Raw genomic sequence first — 22424 nt, 5'->3', positions numbered from 1 at the left:
GGTTAGATGGTCTATGAGGTCTATAGTATATTTAAAATTCAATAGAGTAAATGTCAAGAAATTACTTTGAAGGGCAACAAGAACTGAAAAGCAAAATTTAAAATTTAAATAACACACATAAATTGCTGGTGGAACGCAGTAGGCCAGGCAGCATCCATAGGAAGAAGCACAGTTAATGTTTCAGGCCGAGACCCTTCGTCAGGACTAACTGAAAGAAGCGATAGTAAGAGATTTGAAAGTGGGAGGGGGAGGGGGAGATCCGAAAAGATAGGAGAAGACAGGAGGAGGAGGGATGGAGCCAAGAGCTGGGCAGGTGATTGGCAAAAGGGATACAAGGCTGGAGAAGGGAGAGGATCATGGGACAGGAGGCCGAGGGTGAAAGAAAGGGGGAGGGGAGCACCAGAGGAAGATGGACAGCAGGCAAGGAGTTATTGTGAGAGGGACAGAGAGAGAGGAAAAAAAGGAAAATAAATAAATAACTAAGGGACGGGGTGAGAACGGAAGGTGGGGCATTAACGGAAGTTAGAGAAGTCAATGTTCATGCCATCAGGTTGGAGGCCACCTAGACGGAATATAAGGTGTTGTTCCTCCAACCTGAGTGTGGCTTCATCTTGATAGTTCCGGAGGCCATGGATAGACACATCAGAACAGGAATGGGGTGTGGAATTAAAATGTGTGGCCACTGGGAGATCCTGCTTTTTCTGGCGGACAGAGCGTAGGTGTTCAGTGAAACGGTCTCCCAGTCTGCGTCGGGTCTCACCAATATATAGAAGGCCGCACCGGATGCAGTATATCACACCAGCAGATTCACAGGTGAAGTGTCGCCTCACCTGGAAGGACTGTCTGGGGCCCTGAATGGTGGTGAGGGAGGAAGTGTAAGGGCATGTGTAGCACTTGTTCTGCTTACAACGATAAGTGCCGGGAAGGAGATTGGTGGGATGGGATGGGGGGCACGAATGGACAAGGGAGTTGCGTAGGGAGCGAGGGGGGAGGGAAAGATGTACTTAGTGGTGGGATCCCGTTGGAGGTGGTGGAAGTTACAGAGAATTATATGTTGGACCCAGAGGCAAGTCTTTTCATCTTAAAGTTGGTGGAAATACATTTTCATGCAAACAAAAGTGGAGATCTGGAGCCAAAAAAAAACGAATAGTTCAAAGAACTCGGTGAGAGGAGCAGCATCTGTGGAGGCAAAGGGACGGCTGATGGTTTGGGTCACGATCCTTTTGCTCCAGGTTACAGCATTTGCAGTCTCTTGTCAGAAAATCCAGAAAGCCCCTAATGCTGAAATTTTTAAATGCTGAGATTTTTGTGATATTGATGCAGGTTTATGGGGTAGTGATTATTGAGCTTATTGAATGGTCTCTCCATTCTGAAGAGATCAGTGGCTGATTCTTATCTTAACATCCTGCTCCTTATTATTAGGCTTTCTTTTAGTCGAGTCTGCTTTTAAACGAAACTGTCTGTGTCACTGCAGTGACATTCTCACACGCATATCCAGTGAAGAGTAGCTGTCTATCCAAACTGCTTTCCCCCCCACTTTCGCTCCATATTTGATTGAACGGAGCTATTTGAGGCACCCTCTTTTTTCAAGGCAAACTTCAAACTTCAGGAAAAATAATGGACTAACACCTTACCCAGAAAGTCATCCCAACAATCCAGTACAGGGGTTCCCAACCTCTTTTACGCCATGGAGCAATGCCATGAAGTAAGGGGTCTGTGGATCCCAGGTTGGGAACCCCAAGTAGACTCTAGTATCTTACAGTTGATCCTACACATGGACTATTTTATTTTGCATCTGTTTCAGGACTATTTGGGCTTGAAAGACGCCAAGTCCATAGAAACAGATGCTGTGCTTCAGACTCAGATCCTGATTTGTATTTTTATGAAATCTTTCTGGTGGCAGTAAAATCCATCTGATGGGATTTCACTATAAAGTACCATTGTCATTGAATTGAAAATACTAAGCATTTAGTATTATGGTGTTGGGCATTGAAAGAATTTGAGATTGCATAATTGTGTTATAAACCCATGCATATGTCAGGAGTGATGGATGTTAAAAATCGGGGGGTGGGGAGAGGGGGAAATGCGATTAGTTTTATGTGAAGAGCTTTGGGAAATGGCATCAATAGATATTTAAAATGAAGGGAGATGTAAAGCATCTCTTAAACCGCTGTCAATGATTTTACACTATAATAAAAGTCAAGATCTAAATTTCCCTGTATTGGAAGGACATGCAGTGACTAGATAATAATACTTTAATTCAGAAAAAATAACTATTCATATTACTACCTAGCAAATGGGTACTTTTCTTTGTAGCAGGAGAAAGCACAGTAAGTGGCTACACGCCAAGATCAGAGCAATGAATATAAGTGAGCTTACATTGATTGGCTTTAGTCTTAGGAGACTAACAAACAATCTGCTTTACTAGTTTGGCTGATGTTAGCTGATCTTTTTCAAGATCCAGGTTTATTTATTATGTGTACATGACAGCATACAGCGAACTGCGTCATTGACCTTAACAACCAACACACCAAAGGGTGTGCTCGGTGGCAGGCTGCAAATGTTGCCACACATTTCACTCTCAACATAGCATGCCCACAAAGCTCGGCAGTACAACACAGGACACAACAAGCAACAAAACAACAGCAAAACAAGCCCTGTTCCTCCCTCCCACCCATGTACATGCACAATTCTCTAACCACAAAGCAGTCTGTATTTTTCGGCTCCCAGCCTCCACAATGAAATCGGTCCGTGGATGTCGAATGTCCACATTGCTGCCCTTCAAATGCAGTGTGGAAACAAGAATTAAGATGCCATCCTGTCTTCCAATTCCTTAAATTTCCCCAGATCCTGTCCCTCAAGCCCTTATTTGACCTCTAACTCCTCTCTGTCCCCAGAACCGTCCACACAAACCCCAAAGGTCACTGCTCAAGATTTGAACTATGGTATTTCAGTCAGGATCTGTGCCTGTCTTTTTCTCAGTACTGATTAACTCTTTCCAGATAGTGTAGGTTTAATAGATACTAGTGTGACAGGAAGTAGCTATAAGGATCGTTCTCAACCGTGAGTGCTTATTGATATGATAACTTTCCAACATGTACAACAGCAGCTGAAGAAAATCCACCTTTCATGTAGACAGATAGGGTTTTTTTTCAAGAGAGCGGAGGTTGCATTAATTATTTTCCGATGATACAAATAGCCATGCAGTGTCAGATTCTGGATGTCATCAGAGAACAAACTAAGCATTAATTAACATTAGCTGAATGCCTCCTACTGCTTATTTAGGAGTACACCAGCTTTTTGCTCGAAGTTGCAGTGATGCGTAAATCCTCTACTGAAATTGTATGCAGATTAGCATATAAAAGGAGAAACTGAGTCAGCTTTTAATGTCCCTGGCGCTTCTTAGTACACCGCATATTGGATGTAATGATCTTGTTATTCACTATGTGATTTTTGTGAAGCATTTAACAGAAATAAGTAGATGGTGACGGAATAAAATCACAAAGCCTCCCTGCTTTTCCATGATGTGAATTAAAAAAAATAAATTGTGTGGTTTCCTTTCTCTTGGCTCCCTTTTGAAAGAGGTCAAACTGGCACGCACAAAGGTTAGAAGATTTGAAACACTAAATCATCAACTTCAGTCGCTGAATTTGCCCAGCACTCCCCAAAAATAAGATAGTGGAAAAAACACCACTTCTATGTAAAAATACATTATTATCTTTGCAATAGTTAATAGTACTGGGAAAAAAGGATAACTTACCTGTGGGAAATTCTGAAGGCTTCCTATCCACTGTCTGAATTGATCAGTGTATTTTTAAACTATATTGTCACAGTTTGGTATTGTCCTCTGTGGACCTACACTGTTATTTCAAGCATCAGAAACAGATGATAAACTATTTTTTTTCTTGTTCAGTCACTGCTGTTAATCCATTGGGACAAAACCCAGTTTCCTGTTTCTAATCCCTATTTCTCATTTGCTGATGACACAGCTATTTCAGATTTCAGATGGTGACAAGGTGGTATTTAGTAAGTGAACAAGATCATCTGGTTGAGTGGTGTCGCAACAACAATATTGCATTCAGTGTCAGAAAGAATAAGGAATTGGTTGTGGTCTTCGGGAAAAGGAATCGACAGAACACACACCAGTCTTCATCGAGGGATCAACAGTGGAAAGGGAGAGCAGTTTCAGGTTCCTGGGTGTCAGCATCTCTGAAGATCCATCCTGGGCCCAACATATTGATGCAATTATGAAAAAAACATAACAGCAGCTATATTTTATTAGTAGTTTGAAAACACTTGATATGTCACCAAAGACACTCGCAGATTTCTGCAGATGTACCATGGAGAGCATTCTAACTAGCTGCGTCACCATCTGGTATGGAGGGTCCATTGAGCTCAGGATTGGAGAAAGCTGCAGAATAGTGTAAACTCAGCCAGCTCCATCATGGGCGCTAGCCTCCCCAGCATTGAGGGCATCTTCGGCAGGCAGTGCCTCAAAAAGGAGCCCAACACCCAGGACGTGCCCTCTTCTCATTGCTACCATCTAGGAGGAGATGCAGGAGCCTGAAGACATACTCAACAGCTTATGAACAGCTTCTTGCCCACGGTCAGATTTCGGAAACGACAACGAAGCCTTGTACATTCTCACTTTTCCATTTTTTGCTCTCTTTTTGCACTACTTATTTAATTGTTTTGTATTTCTTATTGCAATGTATAATTTTTTATTGTTATGTATTGCAAAGTGCTGCTGCCACAAAATATACTGGTGATATTAAACCTGATTCTGAGTTTATTGAGGAATACTGAAGGCTATCCCAGGATCAAGACACCTTGCCTAAAATGAAGATGAGACAATCTAGTGGATCTGAAACAAAGGCATGCTACACATTAAAAGGAACATGCAGTGGAGCTAAGTGATCCCATAACAAATAGGCTGAATCAAAGCCCAGCAGTCATGCAACATGCTTGAATAATAACGGACAGTGAAATATTTAAGGGGGAGAGGAAACACCAAGAGCATTCCTGTTCTCTCTGTTTCTGGAGTCTGTCATTTGAGGGCCAAAGCAAATATGATACATTTTCAGCCAGTTTCAGTTAGACATAGCAAAGTTGTCAAAACATGCAATATTCAAAATTTTAGAATCAAACAATCAGAAAACATAATGAAATTCAAACTATTAAAATGTAATATGTTTTAAATTAGTAATATAATTAATATTATTGATACAATTTTCTAAACAAGTCAAATCACCTAAAAATGTTCAATCAGAAAACAATTTAGACACTTCAACATGACAAATTATACAATTATACAATATTAAAAAAAACAATAAAACAAATGAGAACACAAATTAAAACTTGTTTCCTCAGAGCCATTCTCTTCTGTTCAAGTGAATGAGATATGTTTCCAAGTCCCCACAGGATGTGGTAGAGAATTATCAGGGGTTTGTACTCTTGCTATCAGACCACATGGGAAGTTGATTGTTGGGCAGTGCCCTGCGATCAAGATAACTTGCCTACATTTTGTTGCTTTAGAGGTATCTGGCAAGGCCAAAGTGGGAACTGCAAACTCTTCCACATCCACTCTGATTAAACAAAGTCTCGTTTCACATATGCCTGTTAAGCTTTCCTCATCGCACCGTAAACCTTTGCCCTTTAATATTTGACATTTCCACCTTAGGAAAATGACTGTCTACCATGTAAGTCTAGGCCTCTCATAATTTTATATACTTCTGTCATGTCACCTCCAGCTTCTGATGCTCCAGAGAGAAGAATCAAGATTTGTCCATCCTCTCCTTATATATACATCAATCTAGGCAACTTCCTAGTTTGTGATAGGTCCTGATGTGTTTATCAATCCTTGCAAAATTTAAAGTTGTACTTGGGGTCAAAAGAGACTTCTGATTGTAGTTTTACCTAACGTTCTTCTTCTCAGCTCAGGCTCGCAGTCCAACTTTTAGCCTTCCTGTCTTAATGCCTCCACTTTTTCCTCTACTCTGCATCTGGAATCCATCGTGATATTGCTGTTTTAGGTCATCATGGTTTTAGGGATTGATTCCTCATGATTTCCAATATACTTGTAAGCTAAACTTTGCATCAAGTGCAATACTTGGGGTTTTGTCATTGTTCTTGCTTCTTCAACAAAGAATTAGTCTGTTTTCCAAGCTAAATCAGAAGGGTACAGATTTTACATACTAGATCTGCTAAAACTTCCCACTTCCATGTTAATTCTTGTGCATGTATGTAGAGGTTGCAAATGCACCTTTGAGCAAATATGTTTTCCCCACAACTTTGTCGCTCTGTCAGAAACCTTGAAGCAGCTGATCATGGTAGAACAGTTCTTTGGGAAGACTGGATTGAGGAGTGTAAGAAAGCCAAATACCAGGAGCTGGTAGAGCAGTCCCAGAGGCAAAGGTGGAGGGCATTATGTGGACCTATAGAGGTGGGGTGTAGGAGTTTTGCTGACTGTTTGTTCTGCAGAACCGACTCCCTCCTTGGCATTACAGGGACTGCAAAGAAAAGACCATAATTTGTCACAGAGGCTGCTGAGAAAGCCTCCAAATAGCTATGGGTCAAGAGCTGTGACCTGTAGACCAGTGTTGCTGGGGAACAAGCCAGGGCCTGATCAACCCTAGCTAGGTTGCCTGGGTGAGAGTGCCTGATGCTGAAACTCCCAAAACACCTGATGACCTCAGATTACATGATGTCCCAGTTGATGATGTGTCCCACTGCATCATGGGATGTATCTCAGCATCTTGCTCCTTAAGATCTCTTGTAAACTATCTCACAAGGCACAGCACAGGATATTGAGGATTGGTTTCAATTTGTTGTGCTATTTTAGGTAATGAAGATTTCTTTCAGATTTGTAACTTCAACTTTTAATCAAGTCTCTCATTGTTTTGAGCACTGTATTTTCCTCTTGGGTATTGACCTTCGGTTGAATGGTTCGGAGAAACATATGGAAGATTTCTTTTTGTAGCTGTGCCTTTTTGCTGTGTTTCTTTAAAAATGAAGCCCTAGACATTTAAACCCAGGACCTAATTGACTCTGCACCTTCTGTGTGTCGTTGCTTGAATAGCTTTCCATATTTCCCAATGATATAGAAGAGGCCATTTGGTACATTGAATCTATACTGGCTCGCAGCAGTCTCATTCCCCACTAGTTTAGTCCGTGAGGTATTCTCCCCAAAATCCCATCAACCCTTCCAAGATTCTCCCACCCAGTTGCACTAAGAGCAGTTTCTTATAGTGGCCATTTGATGGCTTTGGGACGTGGGAGGAAACTGAAGCACCAGCAGAAAAGATACAGGGACAGTGTGCAAACTCCACGTAGAGATCAAGCAATCACTGAAGATCAAGACTACCAAAGCTGCTGGTGCTGTAAGCCAGCAGCTCAATTCACCGTGCCCATTTTCTGTTTTGGTTTCTGATCATTAAAATAACCTTGTTTGCTCAAAATGTTCTGTCACATGCAAGTCATTTTCTGTCTTAAACCAATCAAAGATTGCTTAGTATGAGATTATGAAGGCAACTTTCAGACTTCTGAAAGTTGAGTGATTGGCTGGATGCAATGTTTGTCACTATTTCTTATTGGTTCAGCATAAGTTCTGCATAATACAGGATGCCTCTCCCTACAAACATCAACCATCTAACATTGAAGAGGAAATTCATAATGGGTGGAAATGCACTGATATTGCACCAAGCGATGACACAGGAAAGCTTTAAACCCCATTGAATGTATTTTTTGAAGGAAACAATGGGCAACTTAGAAATTGACATTTCTCTGCCTTTTAAAACAAAGATAGAATTACAAGAAATTACTTTTTCCCGTTTTTCAAAATTCTTGGTCAAGTTTCTCAAGTCTGATATGCTACTGGTGTTTGTGCCTGTCACTATTGTCAGTGTCACTTATGAAATCCACTGTTACCTTTTTGCTTCCTTTTGTAGGAAGAAGCTGACTTTGTTGAAGGAGATGCTGGCAGGCTGTGGTGCTGGGACCTGTCAGGTTATTGTAACCACACCCATGGAGATGTTGAAAATTCAGCTGCAGGATGCAGGTCGTCTTGGTAAGTGGAACTAAAGAGAAAGCCTTTCTTCCAGGCCTGATCTGTATTCCAGAATTCAATTTGCAAGTCAGAAAGTGCTGGAATTGCTCATAAGTCTGGGCAGAGAAACAGTTAATACTTCAGAAACAAGAGAAGATCTGCAGATGCTGGAGATCCAAAGATACACACACAAAATGCTGGAGGAACTCAGCAGGCCAGGTAGTATTATGGAAAAAGCCCAGAATGTCGACTATTTACTCTTTCAGTAGATACAGCCTGGCCTGCTGAGTTCCTCTAGCATTTTGTGTGTAACATGTTGATACTTCAGATTGAACATAGTTTGTCAGACCTTCATTTCTTCAATCTGAAGTCTTACTGTTTCTCTTTCTGTTTCTGCTGCAAGACCAGCACTTTGATTTCATTCCTGATTTCCAGTCTTTGTTTTATGTTTAATTTGTTGTGTTGATTTTGAATTCCTGGCTTGCATTTTCTATCTTTTAATTGTACCTGAACTGCTGTGAGATTTCTTTCAGAATTTTTGGCATGTGGGGCAGTTGTAGGCGATGAAACCTCAGGAATATTTCTGCTCAGATAGTATGTGCATCCGAATTTTCCAGCCGTGGATGGTAAGGTCTCAATAGAAAAGGTGGAAACTGAGAATCATTTAAATCCAGAGGGGGCACCTAAGAGATGTGGTGAAAAGACCATTGGAACAAGTGGCTGGGCGGAGGACAGCCTGGGTTTTAGCTGAAGAGTTTGATTTCAGTGATACAAAATGTTTGCTGACCTTGTGGAGATCATAGCTAGTCTCCTGTTAGATACAGATTTAGCTTTGGCCACTGTGCAAATCAGAGAATCACATATGTTACACCTACAGTGGGCTAGGCCTGTGGGTATTTGGGCTTTAGCTGAAGAAAGTGTGCATATCATAGTTATCAACAGCTGCTGGAACTCTTAAGCTCTTTCAATCTACTGTCAGTTCTACAGGCCGGTGGGGTTTTCTGACCTTCATGTAGCTGCAGAACTATATATTTTTTTTACTTTGTTTTTGAGGAACACGTTGTGTTTGTATTTAATTAACTCCCAGGTTTGGTCACTCATATCAAACCAGCTCTGTTGTCTTGTGATAGAAAGCCAAGAGTAAATAGTTGTAAACAACAGGAATTCTGCAGATGCTGGAAATTCAAGCAACATACATCAAAGTTGCTGGTGAACGCAGCAGGCCAAGCAGCATCTATAGGAAGAGGCGCAGTCGACGTTTCAGGCCGAGACCCTTCGTCAGGACAAATGTTACACCTACAGTTGTAATGTTTAAATAGTTGTGATGTATACTAAGGCAACCCAGAAACGCTGGACCTTCCAAGGTTCCTTTTGGTTAGAGATTGCTTGGTTGTTTGTGAGGCACTGCCTAGGAAGTGTCCTTAGTGGCAGCTTTCCTGTTCCTGCTCTGTACTGGGGGCCGGGTTGATGGAGATAAATGAATTGGGTGGTGATTGATCTCAATCATGATCGGTACCTGTGATAGTACGGATGAGTCAGACAGACATACTTGTAGTTTCTCACCGTACAGACGTGTTTGTAATCTAGCATTTCCCAGTGTCTAGGTTGTGGGCTTGCCCATGAGGCCCTGTTCTTATCCCTCTGCAATGACCAGAACATGTTCCAAGCATGGCGTCAGAATAAGGCTTCCGCATGTGATCAGCACCCAACGGCCAATTGCACTGAAAGCCAAAAAGAGAGGAGTGTGTATCAAACTTAGTGAAGCAGTCATCTTCCTCTGTAAGGAGTACTTTGATGGGCTCATTAACTGAGAGACTGTCCTTGACATGACTTTCTTCTGTCCAGCCCAGATCGAACAATTAAACAATTAACAGATATGTCAATTAAAAACAACAAGGCCTTCAAAACTACTTTGTAAGTATGGAGTCTGTCCACGTGATATCCCCATGGAACTCTGATGGAGAGGAGCTGCGGGCTCGGGTTTGCAGACTCATCTCCCACATCTGGGAAGAGAGTGTGCTACAAGTCCTCAGCAATGGCATAATTGTGACCGTCTTAAAGAAAGACATCAAATCCAAATGCAGTCGCAGAAGGATTCTCCCTGCCGAATACTTCTCTGTCCATCCAGAAGCATGGTAGACAGGATCTTCATTGTGCAACAACACCAATGGAAACGCAAGATCTGGCACCAACCATTGTACACAGACTTGTTTTTATCCTAAAATGCCATAAGACCAGAACTAGGTCTTTTGGCCCTTCAAGTCCACTCCACCATTTGATGATGACTGATTTATTATCCCTCTCAACCCTATTCTCCTGCCTTCTTCCAGTAACCTTTGATGCTCTTACGAATCAAGAATCTATCAACCTCCGCTTTAAATATACCCAAAGACCTGGCCACCACAGATGGCTATGGTAATGAATTCCACAGATTATCCACCCTCAGGCTAAAGAAATTCTTTCTCACCTCTTTTCTAAAGGGGTGACCTTCTATTCCGAGATTTTGCCCTCTGGTCTTAGACTCTCCCACTATTATAAACATCCTCTCCATGTCCACTCTATCTAAGCCTTTCAATATTCAATAGGTTTCAGTGAGATCACCTCTTATTTTTCTAAACTCCAGTGAATGCAGGCCAAGAGCCATCAAACGTTCCTCATATGTAAACTCTTTCATTCCTAGGATCATGAGAATGATCTCATGAACCTCCTCTGGATCCTTTTCAAGGCCAGCACATACTTTTGTAGACAAAGGGCTCATTTCTCTACAGGTAGTCTGAGCAATGCCTTACAAAACCTCAGCATGACATCCTTGTTGTTATATTTTAATCTGTCTGAAACAAATGCTAGCATTGTGTTTACCTTCTTCACCACTGACTCAACCGGCAAGTTAACCTTCAAGAAATCCTGCACTAGGACTCCCATTTACCTACTCTGTATTCCATCTGCCACTTTTTGCCCGTTGTTCTAATTTGTATAAGTCCTCTGCAGGCTCCCTGCTTCCTCAGTACCGTTTGCCCCTCCACCGTTCTCTGTATCTTCCACAGAATTGAGCACAAGGCCATCAATTCTCTCGTCCAGGTCTTAGGGTGAAAAGAAGCGGTCCCAACACTGACCCTTGTGGAACATCACTAGTCACCAGCAGCCAACCAGAAAAGGCTCCCTTTATTTCCACTCTGCCGCCTGCCAGTGACCAATGCCCAAGAATAGAAAAGCCAACATCAATGCCCAAGAATAGAGAAGCCAGCAAAAAAAAGTGGATACTGCCCAGTCCATCACAGGGGAAAGCCGTCTTCACCACTGCGCACATCTACAAGGATTGCTGTCACAATAAAGCATTAAAGATCATCACCATCCAGGCCAGGCTCCATGGGGAAGGAGGTACAGAACCAGTGTGGATAATTTCACTCACCTCATCATTGAACTGATTCCACAATCTACGGACTCACTTTCAAGGACGCTACAGCTTGAGGCCTGAGTATTATTTGTTTAACTGTTTATCAACAGTACTGTGAATAGGTCTTGGGCACATTTAATAAGTACTCACCCCCATTGGAAGTTTTCATGTTTTGTTGTTTAACAACATTGAATCACAGTGGATTTAATTTGGCTTTTTGACACTGATCAACAGAAAAAAGACTCCAGCATTGTGTGTGTGTGTGTGTGTGTGTGTTGCTTGGATTTCCAGCAACTGCAGATTTCCTAGTCTTAGTGATTGTGTTGATTTGCTTTTCAAAAGTCAAGTCTTTTGATCCATTGAATTTGTCTTGACCTGTTGACTTAGTGCCAGGTTTTAGCTTCCTTTTGTTACCAAGGGGATAGAGACATACAGCATGGAAGTAGGCCCAGCAGCCCACAGTTAATGGTGAGCAGTGTTGGTGGGCTGAGGAGCATGTTTCCATGCCTTTTCCCTATTCCCTTGGTAACAAAGTGAAAATAGAAACAGGATAATTCACAGTCTCATTAATTTCCCTCAGATCTATGCCCCAGGGGCAAGTTATAGTGGCCAATTAACCTCCCAACCTGTACACCTTTGAGATCTTGGAGGAAACCAGAGAACTGTGAGGAGATGCATGCAGACATGGGAAGAATGTGCAAATTCCATACAATTGGGTGTGATGGTCACTGAAGAACCTAATAGGCAATGATGGAGTTGTATGCAAAAGTGAAAGTGGGGAGCTAAGGTTGTGGCTGCTTCTATTTCATTTGTGTTGGGACAGTCCGGATTGCTGCATGCCACCCGGTTACTCCAACTCTGTTTCGGGTAGATGGAGCTCGTCAGCCTGGGAAGGCAGTCCATCTAAGAGAAGGAAAACTCTGATTTCAAACCTCCGCTGCCTTGTGGCCATGTCTGCTTATGGGAAAGGCTTCGGGAGTAAACCCTGAGGACAAATCCGGAGCTGGAGTCCCTAAGGCAGTCCGATGTTGCTTTCAACCCCACTCTGGCAACTCCTGCGACGACACTGGTGCCAAGCTGTATCGGCCCTTGCCCTTCCCTTGGACAACATTGGTGGCATGGAGAGGGGAGACTTGCTGCTTGGGCAACTGCCGGTCTTCCATACAACCATGCCCAGGCCTGTGCCCTGGAGAGACTGAAGCAAGACTTTCCAGGCGTAGATCCATGGTTTCGCGAGACTAACAGATGCCATCCACCCACCCCGACTCTGTGCCTGAGAGGCCGAGGCCAAGGCGGCGCACTCAGGCTGCTGCTGGTTGACGATCTTTGGAGGCCACTTGGGTGGGAAGGGTCAGTAATGGTGTAACGTGTGCATAGTAGGCAGGCACCCAGAAAATTGACGCTAGGTCAGACTACAGGACAGCTTCACTGCATGATGCCTGTGATTTAAGGATATAGCAGAAAACCACATGCCTCCTCACACACACACACTTTCGAAGAGAAAACTATAAATTGTGCATCATCTTGACTTGACACTTTGAACAGATAAGGAAAATAGACAGTTGGAGAGTCAATATTCTGACACTTCTACCGTTAATGCTGAAATACCCCTGTTGTGCAGATGGATGCTCCACATGCTCTGTGATATATCTGGCTTAATCCGCTTGCTCCTGCTGACCCACTTTCTCTGTAATTACATGCAGCCGCCCAACAGAAGCTGATGGCAGCGCAGGCAGTGTCGAGCTCCCCCTCGGGAAGCCCTGTTTCCAGTGCAAGTCATGCTACCTCTGCTCTCAAGTCCCCACAGACTGCCACGCAGATCACCAAAGAACTGCTCAGAAGCAAGGGAATTACCGGCCTTTACAAAGGCTTAGGGGCAACATTGCTAAGGTATGTAACAAGTTGTAAATTGTGTAGGCTGATCACGGCCAAATGCAATCAAACAAGGTTCAATATCACAGCAGCTCTCAACGTAACGGTGCAGTGTTTTTTTTCCACTTGCACGATTTTTAACTCAATCTGACACAGAGTTGAAAGATGAGAGATATTTAGGTTGCACCTCAGCTTAGAAAATCTCCTTTAAGCACATGCAGTGACTTAATCAAAGAAAAAGGGTGCTTGCAGAAGGAATAATCAGGAAGGAGTTCAGACAGATGAGTTTTAAGGAGAGTCTTAAAATGAGAGAGGATATGGAGTAGCTAAAGTCCTAGATTCCAGAGGTTATGACTTGGGTCGCTGAAGACCTGCCCTCATAGGTGGACTGAAGTTTGCACAGAGTCAGAGGGTTGGAGGAGTACTGAAGGAATGAGGTCTGGAGATGATTATAGGGAAAGAGGGGGGAAAGGATGAGAATTTTTAAATGGAAGAGGCTAAATGCCAGCAAAGGTCATTGAGTCAGTATGTGCCAGTGGAAAATAGCATCCCAAACAGAGAACTTAAAGACTGTCACCAAAGCACATCCATTAAAACCAGTCACACTAAAGAGCACTATAGTTCAAATACATCTCAGCCATTTAAATGTCTGACTCATGAATAAACTCTTTCAGCATAGAGTCTTGAAAGCTGTCATGCACAGTAGCATTTATATTTTATCAAATAGATAAAAGGAAACAGAATTGATTTTGATCTGGCCATTAAAATATTTTACTGCGATCCTTCATTGCCAATGAACCAACTTGGATGGTAAGGGAGAGGTGGAAATTATGCTTTTAATTCAACTTTTCATTAAATTCTCAGCTCAGTCCCTTTGCATTTACTCAAATTATAATCTTCTGCAAGGCATTCATGTTTTATTCAGCAAGGTCAATCACTGTCATTGCTTACAATGACATTGATTGAAAGAAATAGAAATAGGATGGGTGGAAGTTGATTCATGTTTAAAAGGACCACGAATAAGAATCTGTCATTTAGTTTCCATGTTTCTCTTCAGCTTTTCAATCAACACGAGCTCTTTCTCAGAAAGAAACCATAGGTGCTAGCTTCTATCCACTTAATTATCCTTGATACATAGGCCATCCCTGGGTAAGAAACGTGTCCTGTTTTAACAGATAAGTCAGAAAGTACATAAAAATCATGTGATGCAATAACTATATCTTCACAGTGTTGTAATAATTGTTGTCAAAAATGCACAAGTTTGATAGGAGAGAACAACTACTGGGATGGGAAACAGCTTCTTCCCCCAGGCCTTAAGACTACCAAACTCCCTGCCACCACCCAGATCTCATCACGTATGAAGTGCCAGTAGTATCATACTGTTTTACTTTTTAACTTGTGTCATAAATGCTCCTTAGTATTTGTTACTTGATTTGTGGTAATATTACTTCATGTATTATGTGTGTGAGTTATATATTCTGTGTTGTGCACCTTGGTCTGGGGGAATGTGGTCTTGTTTGCTTGAATGACAATAAACTGAACTGGAACTAGTGGAGAGAAAAAGGAAATGAGTTCTGCTATTTGTAAGAAAATGTGTTTGTTAGACTTTTGAATTTAATAATGATAGAGGAGCTCAGTTCATATGTAGGGATGTCCTCAGTCAGGTATCTGTAACCCAAGGATGGTCTGTATCAATCTTGTCAAATAGCTGTCATTTTGAGCATCACATGTAAACAATAACAATAATTTATGTTCAGAGACTAGTATAAAACAGTGGCTAGATTCTCAGACTAATTAACATGGATACACTATCTATGGCTATAATCTCACCATGAAGGTGACTAATCTTTAGCAGTAGGAGCATTTTCTGGTATCCTTGTCAGTGAGGTGATCTGGGATGTGAACTCTGCACTTTCTGTCAAAAGGACAAGAACACCACTACAAAGCCAAAGATTTACTCTTTATACTTGCTTTCCCATTCTTGTACTCAGAGCATGAAACCTCCTTCGGTCTATATATGAACATTCCTGGTTAAACACAAATTTAGCGTTTTGCGAACTTATAACCTTCTTGATCTGCGCTATACTGACAACTGCATGGGTGCTGCTTCGTACACCCCTGTTAATTTCATCAACTTTCCCTCTAACTTCCACCCTGCCCTTAAATTCACTTGGTCCATTTCACGATACCTCTCCCCTTTTTCAATCTCTGTGTTTCCATCACTGGAAGCAAACTGTTGACTGATATCTTTTTACAAACCTACCGAATCCCATGGCTATCTTGACTATGCCTTTTCCCCACTGGTTCCTGTAAAAATGCCATTCCTTTTTCTCAGTTCCTTTGTCTCCACCAACTCTGTTCACAGGATGAGGCTTTTTGTTTCCAGGATGTGAGATGGCCTCCTTCAAAGAACAAGGTTTCTCTTCCTCCACCCTTGATGCTGCGCTCCCGGTATCGCCTCTATTGCCCAGACTTCTGCACTCACCCCATCTTCCCACCGCCTGAACAGTGATAGAGTTCCTCTTGTTCCCCACCCCCACCCCGTGAGCCTCTTCCTCCAACACATCATTCTTTGAAACTTCCGCTATCTTCAATGGGACCTCTCCCCCCACACCCACTATCTTCCTTCCACAAGGATTGCCTCCTCTGTAGTTCCCTTGTCCATTCATCACTCCCCAGTGATCTCCTTCCTGCCACTTATCCCTGCAAGCGGCAGAATTGCTAAACCTGCTCATGCACCTCCTCCCTCACCTCCATCATTCAGAGCCCCAAGCAGTCCTTCTGTTTGAGGCAACACTTCACATGTAAATCTTTGGGGGTTGTCTACTGTGTCCAATGCTCTGGATGTGACCACCTCTACATTTGTTGAGACCCAAGAATGAATGGGGGACTGCTTTGTCAAGCACCACAGCTCCATTCACAGAATGCGGAATTTCCTGATGGCCAACCATTTCAATTCCTATCTCCATTCCCATTCTGATATGTCGGTCCACGACCTCTTATTCTGCCATGATGAAGCAACTCTCAGGTTGGAGAAGCAGCACCTCATATTCCAGCTACATAGCCTCCAACGTGATGGTATCAATTTCTCCAATTTTTGGTATTGTTTTTCCTTCTTTCCCCTCCCCCCTTCCCTCTTCTTTATTTCCCCACCCTGGCCTCTTACCTCTTCTCCTCACCTGTCTATCACCTCCCTGGTTCCCCTCCTTCCCTTTCTCCCACAATCCACTCTCTTCTCCTATCAGATTCCCTTTCCCCCAGCCCTTTATCAATCACTTCCCAGCTTTTTATTTCATCCTCCCTTACACACTTGCCCAGTTGCACCTATCACCTTCTAGCTTGTACGCCTTCCTCTCCTCCCACCTTCTTATTCGTGCTTTCCAGTCCTGGTGAAGGGTTTCAACTGGAAACTTCGATTGATTTTGCACTTCCATAGATGCTGCCTGACTTGCTGAGTTTTGCCGGCATTTTCTGTGTTGCTCTGGATTTCCATCATCAGCAGGATCTCCTGTGTTCACCTTCCTCATGTTATTCATTTAAGCATCACCTAAACCATTTTGTTACCAGTTGGTGTCAGTACTGAGTGATTCTTAAAGTTTATCCTGCTATAGATAAAACGTGGAAGTCTTCACCATCTCTGATTCAACAGAGTGTTGGATGGTCCTACACCTGGCCCATGCCTTGCATAAGCCTCTCACAAGATGTCCCCTTTGCATTTGCCTTTCATAGCCGTGGGGCTGCCAACTACTTGCCAGTTTTGCTGCTGTAGTCCCTCTGCAAAATGAAGCAGTCCGTAAAAAGGCTGCATGTAGTAGAATTACTTTATTATCGGTGATGGCCTTCTCGTAGTTTGTACTGTCCAAAGCCCATTTTCATGATCTTCAAATGTCCCTCAACCGAAGGGTTTTGAAATATGAAGAACTAATGCTCGGACCTTTGTTGTTTTTGATATATGTTAAAGACTTCGATGTGAATGTAATTCTGCAGATGGCACTAAAACTGTGGTGTTGTGCATAGCAAGGAAGGTTGCCTAAGGCTATGGTATGGATCAGCTGGAAGTGGGGCAGAGCATTGGCAGATGGAACTTCATCTTCACAAGTGCAAAGTGGTATATTTTAGGAAGTCAAATGAGGGTAAGATGTATACAGATCAGGATAGGGGGTGCCAAAGGAATTTTGATGAACAGAGAGACATTTCATATGCAAATCAATAAGCTGGTGAAGAAGGCATATGACATGCTTGCCTAGTTGGACTGCAACATAGAATATCAGGAGGAGTTGGAGCATCTTTTGAAACTTTTTAAAAACTCTGAACAGGCCTCAATTAGAGTATTGTATGCAGCTCTACATCACCCCATAGGAAGGATGCAGTTGCAGTGGAGATCACCAGGATGCTGCCTATGTTCGAGGACTTTAGTCATGGGGAGAGGTTGGATAGGCTGGGTTTGCCTTCCCTGCAATGTAGGCGGCTGAGGGTGACCTGATTAAGTTAAATGAAAGAATGAGATGCTTAAATAGGATAAATGATCTGAATCTTTTTCCCATGCTAGTACTATTAGTAAACGTGAGTGCACATGTTTGAAGTGAGATGTATGAATTTTAAAGGGAATATGAGGAGTTCTTTCTGCATTGAGTGTGGTTGATATTGAGCTGCAGAAGATGTGATGAAATCAGATGCTAATACTACTATTAAGAGGCACTTAAGACAGGCACCTGAAATAGGAAAAGTATAAAAGGATATGGGGCTAATGTGGGCAAGTAGGATTAGGGAAGATGTGCACGATGTTCGGCATAGGCACAATGGATCAAAGACCCTGCTTCTGTGCTGCTTGAGTCTGACATTTAAATAATTAAAAAGTAATTCATTTGAACTGTATTTGCCTGTGTAAATTTATTAAAAATGTTAGTTAACATAAAATTACAAGAAGATACAGCGTTTACTTTTAGTGAAGACTGTATGAAACTGAGAGTCCTGAAGCAATGTAACCACACCCCAAGTCAGTGTATCACAGAGCTGCCATTGAACTTGTATCATTAGACCAGCAGTGGAACACTGAGGTCAGATGTATGGCTCTCTGATTCCCAATATATTCCTGCACTATAGTGGGCAAGCATGGGTAAACAGAACAAAATGATGATTGCGTTGCAGCTAGCTAGTGCATCCCTGTGCAGCCGTCAGCCAGCTGCCAGTGCAATGCAACCCATCATAAATTGCAGTTTGTGCACTATTTTTATTCTGCTTACTCATGTTAAAACCAACACAATTTCGGTTTATAAGATGAGCATGTTTCTATGTACTAACACCTTGCTATTTTCCTATGTAACCAATCATATGGAACAAGTGCACGACCATCCGTTTCTGGTCTCTGCCTAGCAGGAGGTGGTATAACAAACGAGTGGTCAGCTTTTAACAGACCGAGTTCCCATGCCTGACTTCTCGGTAGTACATTAGAATTTAAGTTTGACCACATTTAAAAAGGCTCATTAAGCACACATTATTCATGCTCTTAATGATTATCTAGGCCAGAGAGCAGAGGAGGTACAATACTGAAAGTGAGATAGTTTTCCTGTGAAATGCTCAAAATTAATAGTAATCAGCAGATTTGTATTGCTTAGATATCCGAGTTAAGTGATAGTAAATGCCACTATTATGGCATATTCGTCAACAGTGTCCTTTTCTTATAATCGGGTGCTTTAACAGCCACTGTTTACTACTGAGGGAACACTCAAAAGGTTATTTATCTTGGTTGGACATGAATAAACACTCTAGCTGAATTATAGAATATGGGGAGAAAGGCATATTATAGAAAGATTGGTCGATCACCTCCCATCTAATTCAAAAATGATGATGATTCCAAACTGTCGAATGATTTATGATACTACTCAACATTTCCTCTGAATGCAGGGGTAAAATTGTGTCAAAAGGGAAAGAAAAGTCCTGTGATCTGTGTGGTTCTTTGTGAAATTCTGTTGCAGCCATTTGTTCTGTGTTCAGGGTTCTCATGTTAATTTTATTTAACTCGCAAAAAGGATGTTTACAACTCTCGGTAATCGCTTTTGAATAATTACTCCTTTGTATCTTTTTCATGACTGACGTTGCTACTTGTCTCCCATCTCCATAGTCGGGTTGATAATTTTGCTTTGATGGAAGTTTAAACTGAGGCAACGTGCTTTCATATATACTGTAGTGGTCAATTTTAATTAGTATTGGCACTCATTGTAATGCATTGTAATAGAACAAAGTGTTACACTATGTAATATTTTCTGGATAACAATTCTTTCTCTTTAAAGGGACGTTCCTTTCTCCATCATCTACTTCCCACTGTTTGCTAATCTTAACAAGCTGGGGCAGAAGAGTGCAGATGGGAAAGCTCCATTTTATGTTTCTTTCATCAGTGGCTGTATTGCAGGCAGCACAGCAGCAGTGGCAGTAAATCCCTGTGATGGTAAGGAACTCTTTTCATTTAATACACTGTGAAATATTGTAAGAAAATCTGTCTTCACCTCTGTCTGCTTGTAACTATCCTGCACCTTATAACAGTCTACAGAAACAGGTCACTGGTCTGCATCAGCTCAACAGGGGAGAAATCCCCTTGAGTTCTGTTCCCCTTATTTCCCACTGACCATCTCTCTCCCTGCACAATGTATAAACGGGATTAGAGCATTTGGCCATTGGAGCTAGCTTCACCGGTCAGTTGTATTCTTTTAATCTGTACCTTAAACCACCTCCCCAAATTAATGTACAAGTTCAAAAATCGGCCTGAAAGCTGCAGCATGTTTATGGGTGTTTGATTTTGTCGGCTTATGCATCCATATTTTCTCCCAGCGTTATAAAAATGGATTGAATTTTCATTCCAGATAATTGCTAACCCATTCTATTTCTCAGCTCTTTCCAAGCCCTGCTATAGAACATTCTTTCAAACACAATCAGATCAGATCAGAAGTACAGCTGCACTTCAGGACAATAATATCTCTTTTTCAAGATGCTACCTAGTGCTAGGTCGAAGTTGAAACAATAGTACAGATAAGACATTACAGGTAATACTTCCATTGGAGATGGAGCTGAATGTGAAAAGCTGTAGATCAAAGGGAAAGAAGTGAACTAGAAACTTTAGGTAATCAGTGACTTTATCTTCTGGGGACAAAATCAAATAGATGAGACAGCGATGCATGAACGTCTTATCCAGCGATGTCTGCTGTGGTTAGTGTTGAGTCTGAGAAATGTATTGATTATCCTTGTGGTTAATTATTAGCATTTGAGCAGAGACTGAGGATTGCCCAATGGACTTTATGAGAACAGCATATAATTGAGACACCATAAATAGCAAGGTCCAATCACTGAAGTGATTGGGGAGATCAATAAAAGATACTAGTTAAGAGCAAATTAAATGGGGCGGTGTGCAAATGAGGAATATTTTCTGTTTCTTTCTCAAATAGCTCTGATTTAGCTATGTCAGTTAATAAAATAACACCCACCCATCAAGGTCCTTGGAGTCGCTCTTCAGCTGTCAGACAGAACCTTGCTTTTCTTTATGGATGTACGCCTCAGACTATATTTATTCCATGATGCCTTTGACCTTCAAAACTTGCATTTAAGCAGTGTTATTTCAGAAATGAGAAGGTTCTGAGCTACATCTCATCTACCCTGGAGGCCAAATGCTGTCACTGAGTTCCTGAACTCACTTGCTCCACTACCGGAATTCTCAAGCTTTACTTTGAGGACAAATTTAATGTCTTCCCTCCAAAAGGTCTATTTGCTAGCTTACAAGTGTTAATGTTGATACTGTTACTGCTGATACCATTAATGCTTAAGAAATTTACATATTTTTTTCTTAATTATAGAAGCTGTTAGCCAGAGAGTGCTGAATCTATTGGATTTGTTGCCACAGGCAGCTGTGGAGGCCTAGTCATTGGGTATATTTCAGGCAGAAGTTGATAGATTCTTGAATGATCAGGGCATGAAGGGATACGGGGAGAATGCACGAGGTTGGGGCTGAGAGGGAATATGAATCAGCGACAATGAAATGGTGGAGAAGACTGAATAGGCCAAATGGTCTAACTCTGCTCTTATATCTTATGGTCTTATGGTTATCCTACTGCGTTAAAATCTAATGTGCAAGTGGAACACTATTGGGTTCCACTGTGTCTGAGTTTTCAAAATGTGGGTTCCTTGGAGCTTCCAGTCAATTTTTGTATCCCTTAGTGGCTTCCTATTCTTCAAGCAGTTGTGAACATTTTTCTGACATACTGAGAAAATAGAAGCAAGAGTCAGTCATTTATTCCTTGAAGCCTGCTCCACCATTCACTGTGGACATAGTTGATCCTCTGTCTCAATGCCGTGTTCCTGCTCATCCAATAGCACTTAAAGGCTTTTGTGTGTAGAAAACTACCCCTCTCCTTAAATACAGTATAAACTGTGACCTGACCTCTACTGCCCGTTTGTGGGAGGGAATACATACACTGACCGCCCTCTAATGAAACTCATCATCTCAGTCCTAAATGTCCTACCCTGTATCCTGTAACTGTCTCATGATCTCCCATCCGGGGTGTGGACGGGTGGAAGTGTTCTCCCTGCAAACAGCCTTTTGAGCCCTAACAGAATTTTATACATTTCACTGTGATCTCCGATCATGCTTCTCAACGCAAGTGGATACAGGCATAATTAACTTAATGTCTCCTCATACAATAGAATCTCTCCTCAATACCAGGAAACAATCCAATGAATCTCCTTCCATGAAAACAGTTTCTGTATATTGGTAAGGAATCTGCACACACAATTCTGGGGATGGTCTCACTATTCTCTATCAATGGCAATAGGACGTCCTTACCCTTGTACTACCTGAGACAACTAAGTTCAGTGTCTAATAGCATGGAGAAACGTGTAGCGTTTTTATGTACACAGCTGAAGTCTCTATTCTGAGTTGCTTCAGTTTAATATTTGGCAGAAGGCAGTAACACAACTCCAGTAGGTTCATGTGGTAGGAAATTGGTGTAAATCCCAGTCTGCTGCACTTGTGTCCACGATTAGGCAGTTTTATTGAATCATGTGTCTAAGAAGAAATTCAATGGTTCAATTTAATATCAGAGAATATATACAGTATACAACCTGAAATTC

The 22424-nt window shown here is 42.0% G+C and overlaps 1 protein-coding gene across 3 annotated transcripts in view; it reads left to right on the top strand.

Moving 5' to 3' along the window:
- The window catches only part of slc25a22a (solute carrier family 25 member 22a), a 169752-nt gene that overhangs the window by 122967 nt on the left and 24361 nt on the right, over positions 1–22424 (top strand). For all 3 annotated transcript variants that reach the window (XM_063062156.1, XM_063062157.1, XM_063062159.1), the window contains 3 exons: positions 7947–8065; positions 13142–13328; positions 19601–19755. In XM_063062156.1, coding sequence (XP_062918226.1) covers positions 7947–8065; positions 13142–13328; positions 19601–19755 — 461 coding nt within the window. The remainder of the gene's footprint in view (positions 1–7946; positions 8066–13141; positions 13329–19600; positions 19756–22424) is intronic.

This window comes from Mobula hypostoma, chromosome 11 (assembly GCF_963921235.1).
Source record: "Mobula hypostoma chromosome 11, sMobHyp1.1, whole genome shotgun sequence".
In the NCBI taxonomy this organism is placed as follows: domain Eukaryota; kingdom Metazoa; phylum Chordata; class Chondrichthyes; order Myliobatiformes; family Myliobatidae; genus Mobula; species Mobula hypostoma.
The sequence above is the reverse complement of the archived record's forward strand: the minus strand, read 5'-3'. Positions and strand labels throughout refer to the sequence as shown.